General features: G+C 43.3%; 1 protein-coding gene across 2 annotated transcripts in view; it reads left to right on the plus strand.

The window, feature by feature from the left end:
- The window catches only part of Atrn (attractin), a 125,370-nt gene extending 119,341 nt beyond the window's left edge, over positions 1 to 6,029 (plus strand). For both annotated transcript variants that reach the window (XM_034496592.2, XM_076929767.1), the window contains exon 29: positions 1,443 to 6,029. In XM_034496592.2, the coding sequence (XP_034352483.1) occupies positions 1,443 to 1,567 (125 nt within the window). In that variant the 3' untranslated portion in view covers positions 1,568 to 6,029. The remainder of the gene's footprint in view (positions 1 to 1,442) is intronic.
- Positions 6,030 to 10,844: the final 4,815 nt, after the last annotated feature.

Below are 10,844 nucleotides of genomic sequence, written 5' to 3' on the forward strand. Positions count from 1 at the left end.
TAGGTACCAGTGGTACAGGGCAAGGATAGGAAGAAATTATTTTTACTCTATACTTTTTTAATGACTCACTTGCTTTTATTTTTATGTGCATTGGTAATCTACCTGCATGTATGTCCCTGTGAGGGGATCAGATCCCCTGGAATTAGAGTTACAGACAGTTTTGAGCTACCATGAGGATGCTGAGAATTGAACCCAGGTCCTCCAGAAGAACAGCCAGTGCTCATAACTGCTGAGCCATCTCTCCAGCCCCTACTGTACACTTTTTTATAGTTTGAATTTTTTTCTTGTTGGGTGTTGCTGAAGATCAAATATAGATCTACCATTTATTCTTTTATAACAATCATTATTATCCTTACAACTTACTACATATTTTACCAATGTCTGTTATACTTTTTCATCAAACATGTAAGTCATAATTTATATAAACCTTGTTTTAAAGCTGGAGTCAGAGAAGAAAGATTGCTACATAGTGACGTCTGGACTAGCTGGGGCTATATAGTAGGACCCTGTGGCAAAAGAAAAGTCCTTAAACACAGAGGCAGCGTGACATGTAGTTCGGGATGTGCCTGAAGTCTGAAGCTGTGCATAGGAATGCCTCATGCAGTGCTCTGATTAGAACTGCACTCAGATGCAGTGGTCTGAGGGACTGACTCGTTATCTCAGCCAAAATAACCTTGAGTTTAGTAGGAAAGTATCCTTTATCCGTGTTCAGCCCTGAAGGGAAGCCTTATTTATTGATGATGAGTCAGAATCCACCATCTTCATCTTACTTGGCATCCCCAGGCATTGAGTCTCTTGAGTCAGCCTTACTGTGGACAGAGTGACTCTGTGACCTGGCACACTGGGCAGCGTCTCCTGCTTCATAAGGGCAAGATCTTTGGTGGGCATAGAAATGGAACAGGTCTACATAGAGATGGAACAGCTTCTCCTTCCTCACCCTTTACCCAATGCTTCGACCCTCTGGAAACCCGCATGAAGCCCTGCTCCCTTCTAAGACCCACCCCACGGTGGGGTTATCCATGCCAGTCTTCCTGTACTTTCTCTTTCTGAGGAAGCACACATGCAGTTTTAGTAGCTCATACTAGGCCAGTGACACAGGATGAATGACATCTCACTGTGAACAACACTGTGAAGTAGTGATACTTTCATTGCTGCCTTCTGGAACAGGCAGGAGAAGGCACACACTCAGAGCATGGCCACACTCATCTGCTTGCCACCCTGAGGCAGAGCACACTGCTTTGGTGATCTGCTGTGGAGGAGAGAGACATGAGTAGTTAGGTGTGCATAAATAAGCTGAGACCATCACCCCAGTGGGAAGGACTCCCATGAATACCTTTATCTTTCACTAGGGAAATGTAAAAAAAAAAAAAAAAATCTGAAATTATTTTATAAAAAAGTAAGCTGCTTCATGACATGTGTGCCCTCTTGTGGGTTCTTCCAAGGTCTTGCTGTGGCCAGTGCCCTGGTGGACATTTCTCAGCAGATGCCAATAGTATACAAGGAGAAGTCAGGAGCTGTAAGAAACCGGAAGCAGCAGCCCCCTGCACAGCCTGGAACCTGCATTTGATACTGGGGCAGGAATTCATCCTCACAGAGGGGCATGTGGTCCACTAAGCTGTCTACAGGGGAGGCTGCAGGCAGGAAGCAGGTGTGGGGCAGAAGACTGGAAACCTTTGAAGCCTCCAACTCACATGCATGATCATACAAGCTGTTTTGATGGTTCATCCCTTCTGTGTCCAGCATCTAACCTTTTACTTCTGTGTAGGAAATAATTGAATTGCAAGTTCAGGAGTGACCTGCTCTACTCACAGGTGGAAGAGACCAGTGTAGACCCTGTGAGAGCTGACAGTGATGCTGAGGTCCCTTGTGGAAGTTCCTCTTGGGAATCTCAACTGCAAAAGTGATGACCTCTGTCAGCAGCTCTCTGGCATGGTCCTCTCAACACTCCTCAGATGAATTGTTCTCATCTGAAGCTTGCTGTCTTGTGACAAGATGTGCTTTTACTCTCTTCCAGGAAGTAGCTTTTTTTCTAGCTAAGAATTAATAACGGTCATTCTCTTTGAAAGTCATATCAAAGTATAATTGATGGGGGCCTTGTTTTGTTTTTGTTTTGTTTTGTTGGAGACAGGGTCTCACTGTGTAGTCCTAGCTGGCCTGGAACTCACTATGTAGATCAGGCTGGACTGAACTCACAAAGATCCACCTGCCTCTGCCTCACAAATGCTGGGATAAAAAGCGTGTACCACCAGGCCCAGCAAAGAGGGCTATTTTAAATGTCAAGGTCAATGGCGTTAGAATATAAGCAAATGCAATTGATAATTCTCTGTAGAAACTTGATTAATTTAATTTTAATCCATTCTTTCCTTTCTCTCACTCTGTCTTACACACATGCACATGTGCACACACACACACACACTAAGTGCCTAGACTTTAAATAGATCTAGCAATTGGAACGTTAGTAAGCCTAAGTTTTTACATGATTGCATTCCTACATTCTTGTAAAATTTAAGTAACTACCATTGCAGTTTGTTCTTTTTTTTTTTTTTTTTTAAGTCTAATTTGCAGCCAAGAATAATTCTCATCCTAAGAAACATTTAATAAGGACTACTAGCAATAGGGACTGAATGACCCTCCAGCCCCAGCCTAGTGTCACTTTAGGCCTGATGTTTGGTCAACCCTCTGGGCTTCTTCTGCCAAGGCACTACAGAATGCACTTGCTCGTGTCATGTGTCTTTCAAGCAGAAAAGAGCACTGACACCTGGGACACCTGGCTCTGTCTTCCTATAGCTGCTCCCACTAACCTGTGGGAACCTGTGGGTCATCCCCAGGCTGGATGGAGTACACACTAGAAGAGGGATGGTACCTGGCGTTGGGACAGCATCTGCTCAGCAAGCACATGGAAAGGGACCTGGTTCCATCTCCCCTGGGTAGGAGTTGGTCCAGCCTTCCCCAGACACAGCTGAGGTGGTGAGTGCTAATGAGGATGAAAAGCACACGGGTGAGTGGGAAGGGAAAGACCAAACAAAATGTCCACGTTAAGAGGGGTGAGCAGTCCTCTGCTCTGTGCCCAGGACCCAGCCTGGACATAGCATTTCCCCATTTATGGTGCTCAGTATTCTGGCATTATGAAGCAACCTCACACCTGTCCTCTCCTGCTTCCTATCCTGCAGTTCTGCTATTTCCTGATTAGAATAGCCCTCTAGGCAACAGCACTCAAATGTGTGCGTTTGGAGAAGTTAACAATCAGAAGAACAAAAGCTGTAGCAGTTCACCTTTAAATGCAATGCTGAAGAGGGAGCCTTTCTCTAAGCCCCGCACTAACCCCATTCCTCTCAAGACTCTTCTGGAGTGACATTTCAAAGCTGATCCATAAATCACTGGATGCACAAAACACTGCTGTAAGGCACACCTCTTAAAACATGACTCTTTGCATCACTCTTAAAGAGCAGAAAGTTCTAGAAATGATCCCAGCCTCATCCCCTATGCAGTTAGGAGCTCCCCACACCCCTACCAAAACCCAGCACATAAGTATCTTCATGATCTAGCCTTTCATCTCCATAACAACCCAGGGACTCTTGGCCAAAAGAAAGAGAGAAGTTGCACTAGGGCTTGTTCTTATGTAAGGAAATTCCCCCTCTGCTTTGCTCAAAGGACCAAATTTCTTTGGCCAAAGAGTTTGCTTCTATGTTAGTCCCATACCTTGAAATAATAAGTACCATGGCTCCCACCTACCTGCTTATGTTCCCACCCCCTTAGGGATACTGTTTATTCTTTCGAAAGAAGCAAATGGCATTTATTCTGCTCCTGTAATGGAGAAACAGCCAGCTTCACCTGCATCTCCTTTATAGCCAACAGCTCCCTTCAGGCTTAAAGCAGAGGGGAATGGCAGGGAAGAGCTCAGCTCAGAGCCAGTTACCAAGAAGGAATAGATTTGTGACCCAGTGACTGTGTCACAAGAGAACATGTATATAAAATAGTCATGAAGATGCTGACCTTGCACTTGTACATAACTATACTGTAGTGTCCAGAATGTTCACACATTCAGGGTGTACATAAAAAGGAAAGGATCATAATGTATTTTTATTAAACATTAACATCTGACTTTAATCTGTTTCTGTGCCATATACTGGGTATCCAAGCTCTGGAAAGTCATCTTACCAGGCCCTGATCTGTTGATAGGCATTGTACACCATGCTGGTATGTTCTGTAGCCTTGTGCCCATTAGGTAACTAGATAATGATTCAGCTCTTAGAATACCTAGGAAGAGAGCACGAATGGTGACACACAGTTGTGATTGATCCACACATTCAGAAGACAGAGGCAGGAAGAAAAAATTCAAAAATGGGACTGGAGAGATGGCTCAGTGGTTAAAGAGCACTGGCTGCTCTTAGACAGGACACTGGTTCAGTTCCCAGCACCCACATGGTGGCTCACAACCTTTGTGACTACAATTCCAGATAACCTGACACCCTCTTCTGGCCTCCTCAGGTGCCTGTGGCGGTGCACATGGTGCATAGCAAACACACAGGCAAAACACCCAACACACACAAAACAAAACAAAAACAAAGAATTCAAGAATAGCCTGGGCTACATAGCAAGAGCCTGTCTCAGAACAAACGAACCTAAGAAGAGCCAGGCAGTGTGCCTATTTACACGGCAGTACTCAAGAGAACTCAGGGAGCAAGAGTGTTCATCACTGTTGTCATTTCAAATGCTCCTTGTGATTTCTGGCACCTCTGTGGGGTGAGGTGTTCTGTTACTCTTTAAATTCAAAGACTGTCACCTGTGAACGTCAGACTTTGCAAAGGGGCTCTCTAGGCTGCATTGTTGTGGCTTTGTCTAAAATTTTAATGACATTTCTGAGAACCATGTTCTTTTTATATACTAAAAGGGGATGGGAGGGCTCAATTGTTGATAAATAGCACTTTTCCCACACCTCAGCCTCCTGTCCCCTTCCTAGTCTTCCCGACACAGTCTGGAGAGGGCTCTGAAAGGTCCAAAGAGGTGTGGCTCGAAAGCAACCCGATGTGCCCCCTGGGCTAACCTGGAAGAAGACTGTCAGCAAAAGGAAAAAACCAGAATATCTGGAAGGCTCGAGGTATAAGATGGAATCTCATTAGGGAATTAGGTGAACAGGAGCAGAGCGCCTCCGGTAGGTGACGCTGCAGCCCGCCAGTGCCCGCCCTCTTTCAGCTCAGGAGTGTGCATGCTGAGGAAGTGATCCACCTCCTTGGGGGATGGTGCTGTTTTTATGAAAACCTTTGATCCTTGGTGTCCTTTAATTGATCTGTTCAACAAATATTTACTAAACACTTCTAAGCTAAGCTAACATTAGGACAGTGACTGAGGTGAAAACCCAGCTCTTTAGACAGCTGTCATCCTAGGAGAGCTTCCTGGAAACAGAACCAAGAAGCCAGAAGGTTCTTCCTAGGGTGAGCCTTGGCTCCCTGAGGAAATCTGAAATGTTGACCCTGGTCACAACCTCCCAGCACAGCTTTGGAATGAGATGTCAGCATGGCCTCCAGCTGAGCAGAGCCTCTGGAGCTCCACACCCTGTCTGTAGGGAGCCCTCAGGGTGCCCTCCAGAGTGCAGAGAGAAACTGGCACCTTCTCTCCTAAAGGCAATAACAGAAGCTGCTCTCAGAACTTGACTCTGTGCACAAAACACTAGTGAAGCCTGCTGAACTAATTCTGCCTCTGGAAATCTTTTCTGGTTATTTACAGTTCATTGTTTTGTTTTGATCCAAGCTTAGTTTGTTAATATGTGTAATTTAGCATCTGTTGCACTCGTGTAAATATGGAGTAAGTATTGTAAACTATTTAATTGCTGGGATTGTTGGTGTTATACATACATTTAGGACTGCAATTTTTGGTATTTTTTTGTATTGTAAAATAACAGCTAATTTAATCAGGAACAAGAGAAGGGGGGTCTGCATTTTAAATGCAAATGTGAAGCACTTGTATATAAACAAAAGTAAATACTATAATACAAAATTCCTTCTGAAATAAAAATAGATCTGGTAAAATTGTGGGTTTTGTTTTGAATGTTTAATGCTAATTCTGTTTTATTTTATATTTACATTTTAGTCCTTATATTAGCAATGAGGAGACAGAGGCACAGCAGTGTATTCCCACCCTTGGCAGACAAGTAATCCCCTAGAGTGGGGACTCTTGGTTCCAGAGTGAAAGGAGTTTCAGTTTAAGAAGCAGAGTTTAGTAAGTTTAGTGATGTGCTTAAGGACTTCTTCTAACATATGTGGTACATAGATGACACAGCATGCATGTATGTGGGCACATAGATGACACAGCATGCATGTATGTGGTACATAGATGACACAGCATGCATGTGTGTGGTACATAGATGACACAGCATGCATGTATGTGGGCACATAGATGACACAGCATGCATGTATGTGGTACATAGATGACACAGCATGCATGTATGTGGGCACATAGATGACACAGCATGCATGTGTGTGGTACATAGATGACACAGCATGCATGTATGTGGGTACATAGATGACACAGCATGCATGTATGTGGGTACATAGATGACACAGCATGCATGTATGTGGTACATAGATGACACAGCATGCATGTATGTGGTACATAGATGACACAGCATGCATGTATGTGGTACATAGATGACACAGCATGCATGTATGTGGTACATAGATGACACAGCATGCATGTATGTGGGTACATAGATGACACAGCATGCATGTATGTGGTACATAGATGACACAGCATGCATGTATGTGGTACATAGATGACACAGCATGCTTATGTGGGTACATAGATGACACAGCATGCATGTGAAGGACAAATGGCAACTTAATGGAAGTGGCCTGAAGAACAAACTCAAGACTTCAACGTTGGCAGTACGAACCTTTACCTGACGAACCATCTCACCAATCAAGGATATTTAAAAATATTTACTTATTTATGGAGTGAGTGTGAATGCACGTGCCACAGCACACAGTGGAGGTCAGAGCACAACTCTCACATTGTTCTCTCTTACCTTGTAAGACCTGGAACTCAAACTCAGGTCAGACTTATCAGTGAACATCTCTTTGATGTGATAAAGATATTTTAATAATAGACTTAAGTACACAGAGGGGTGCTGAGCATAGTGGCAATCTAGGCCAGCCTGATCTACATAGCAAATTCCAGGACAGCCAGCACTACATAGTCAAGACCTTTACTTCCGCAACCCCAATTAAGCAGAGGGGTTAAAAGAAGTAAGACTGCTGGAAAGCATCATGCAAACGTCTCAAAGCAAAGCTGTAGGAAGGCCAAATGTGGGAAGAGACTTAAGAGAGTCACAGCTTGTTGGGGTGGTTTGGTTTGGGCTGTTGTTTAGTTGGTTGCGTAGTTTTGCTTTTACAACACTCATACAGGATGTTGGTGAGGTTTGATTTCAAAAGATTGTTAAGAAGCACATGTGAGATCGTTTCTGAGAGGCACCTGGTGAAACTGCCATTGATAAGATACCCAGGAATCCAAAGTCATATCCATTCAGACCTGAAGCCTGCACTATTACTTTAATATAAAAGTATGTATGAAAGGCATACTAACTCAGTAGACAGCTTCTACAGTAAATATTATTTATTTATTATGTATACAATGTTCTTCCTGCATGTATGCCTGCAAACCAGAAGAGGGCACCAGATCTCATTACAAATGGTTGTGAGCCCCCATGTGGTTGCTGGGAATTGAACTCAGAAGAACAGCCAGTGTTCTTATCCTCTGAGCCATCTCCCCAGCCCCTACAGTAAATATTTTTAATTGTCCCTGGATTCTGGTTTTTCAGCTGGTGAAGGTTTAGTCAGACTCCAGAATAAGACTCCTTTCCATGTGCCTATCTCCATGATTCCTCAGTCTTTACATCTTGCCTCATTCTCAACTTGATTATAGCCACCTCAAGGTGTAGTGGCTAGACTTCCTCCAGGCTTCATCCCTGTTTCATGATGCTAGGCTGAGGCAGAGGATTGCTACAGGCTCAAGGCTAGCCTGGGCTACATGATAAGAATCTTGTCTCAAAAAACAAAACCTAGCAGAGATAGTGCTGTGTGCTCACCCAGTTCTTGTGGTTGAACTATTATTCCACATTACCCAGGCTCTGAAAATTAGGTTGGGTCCACACTGGGCCATGGGTTGGGTGGTGAAATGCTGGAAAAGTGATAACACCAAACTTTTGCACAGAAAATGTTTTCACTTAGGGCCTTCCCTGGAGTTCACAGGTTAAAGTGTTGGATGGAACATGGGTCCCTGAGCCACCACTTACATGAAAACTACCTGATCAAGAAGAGCTATTCTGGGTTTCTGTTGCCAAAATTCCTTCCCAGAGAGAATTGTAAGCAATGCCTGTTCCTTCAAGGGTCTCAACAAGGAACTAAGGCACGATTCCACCAAAGTTCACTAGAAAACTAGTTTTCAAAAGAAAACCAGAAAACTCACTAGAAAAGTGAGTTTATTGGGCTTCCTTGCAAAACATAAATGAAGGGTTACTTATAGAAGTGTGGGTGCTCTTCCCTCTAACAATCCACACCCTGAAAAAGCCTTACCCAGCAGGGATGAGGGCTTCCCCATACACTCATAGATGGAGCCCCCATTCCAGTTTTCCCTGGCATGCATAGAAGACAGACGGCCCCTCTACCAGGCAACATGCAGTTAAGGCAGACTTGCATCCAACAGATGGTAGGGATTCTCAGGTGAGAATCTCAGGCCCTGCTCCACCCATCTATGCTGGAGTGTAAGCTGCCAACAAGCTCAACTGGGATGTTTTGCAAGAGGGCACAGCTGAATGCCCCAAGATGGTAGTTGCTTGGCTCAGAGGAGTCACTACAGCCTCTGCATCAAGGCAAACTGGCTGAGATGAAGGCCTTTATTTTCCAGATATGTACCCTGGAGCATCATTTACCTGTTACTACACTGAAAACATTTGGCATTAGTTTCATGGCAGATGACAGGCAGTAAGAAGATAAAGCAGCAGACTGCTGTAGCTGGGGGTTCTGTCAGAAGGTGGAAGGTTGTTTGGTTACTAACTTGGAAAGCAACAGTCTTTAGCTAGAGGGAGAAAAGCTGGAGATAACTGTACTTGGTTGACTTTTTAAAATATCAATTTTTATTTTATGTGTATAGGTGTTTTGCCTGCATGTATGTCTATACACTAAATGTTTGTGGTACACACAGAGGCCACAGGAAATAGTGTGAGCCTCTGGATCTGAAGTTACAGACATTATGAATTGGGTGCTAGAAACTGAACCTGGGTCCTCTTGAAGATCAGCCAGGTCTCTTAACCACTGAGCCATCTCTCCAGCCCTGAAAGAACATCACATAGTCCAGGCTGGTCTCAAATTTGCTTTATAGCCAAGAATGGTCTTAAATTCTGATCCTCCTGTTTTTACCTCCCAAGTATTGGGATTACAGGTCTACACCCTGTGTTTCCTTGAGCAAGTCATCACAAGTTGAGTTCTAAGCCAAGTATAGCAATTCATGTAGTGACAATCCTGGAATTTTGGCCTCTTTTTAAAAAATAGAAATATTATAAGAATATATTTTTATTTTAATCCCAGGTGTAGGGTATATATTGTACTGCTTTAGACTGACTGCAGCAGCTATGATTTGCCTCACGTTCTAGCAGATGTATGGTTTTGCCAGTTAAAGATAGTTTCTGTGATTGTGTGACATTTGGAATTTTGGCAACTTTTCAGATGGTATATAAATGCTAGAGCCTGGCTAGGCAGCGTTGATGATTGTTGGTCATTCAGGGTGGGATTGGTTGTGGTTTGTTAGTAGTCTTGCTTGAAGAAGAAACAAGAACAAATTAGATTCAGATATCTCTCTATCTCTTTCCCCCTCTATCTTTCTTTCTGTCCTATCTAGTGATAGGGAGTAAAACCAGAGGGATTAAGGAGAGGGGGAAAGCCCACAAAGTAGCAAAGACTGGCTACAAGTGGCACCCAACTTGGGACTCAAAAATGCCATAGAGGAAGCAGCAGGGGATGAAGGAATGGATTGTGGTTGTTGCTACTGGGATATTCCTTGATTTGCTCCCAGAGGGGATTTTCTAGGGGTTTTGTTGTTGTTGTTGTTTTGCTTAGTTTTGTTTTTGTTTTTCTTTTTTATATATTCTGTTTATTTATTTATTTATTTATTTATTTATTTTGTGTAAGTACACTGTAGCTGATATATTCTGTTTTTAAGTAGGTTGGAATAATGGCTGAGCAGCTGGAAAATTTTGGGGTGGAAATGGAGTGGCCTGAACAACAAACAAACAAAAAATGTCTGAAATAGGAAAACAAAAGGGTCACTCTACTCTCTTTTCTAAAAGGCTTGCAGAGTTGGTGGTGTAACTGAAGAGTTTGTGGGTGGAGATGGAAGCTCTTGGGAGTCAAGGAGCATGGAAAAAGAGAACAAAAGGCCCAGTCCCAGTGACTGAGTAAGAAGAAAACAGGAGTTTCCCAAGGAAACTGCACTGGAGGGGCCATCTGGTCAGAAAAAAAAAGCTGAAAAAGACCAAAAAAAAGGACAATCTGATAAAATAGCCCATCTCAAAACAAAGGGTTAATCTCAAACCAGCATTCTACAGAGTGGGAGGAGGGGTGGCTCAGGGTTACAAGATCACCATCAGCTTTCCCAGTAGTCATACAGCATATGCCTGCTAATGGTGTGGAACAAGATTATGACAAAATAAGACAGTGTCCTATACAAATGATAGATCTAAGGTGTTTTTAAAAGGCCCTGATTTCATACAGGGTGCACTCTCCTTATGTGGAACAATTTCTAAATAGAAATTGAATAAATTTCTATTATAAATTGTGTAAATTGAAATTGAATTC

Source organism: Arvicanthis niloticus, chromosome 2, assembly GCF_011762505.2.
Source record: "Arvicanthis niloticus isolate mArvNil1 chromosome 2, mArvNil1.pat.X, whole genome shotgun sequence".
In the NCBI taxonomy this organism is placed as follows: Eukaryota; Metazoa; Chordata; class Mammalia; order Rodentia; family Muridae; genus Arvicanthis; species Arvicanthis niloticus.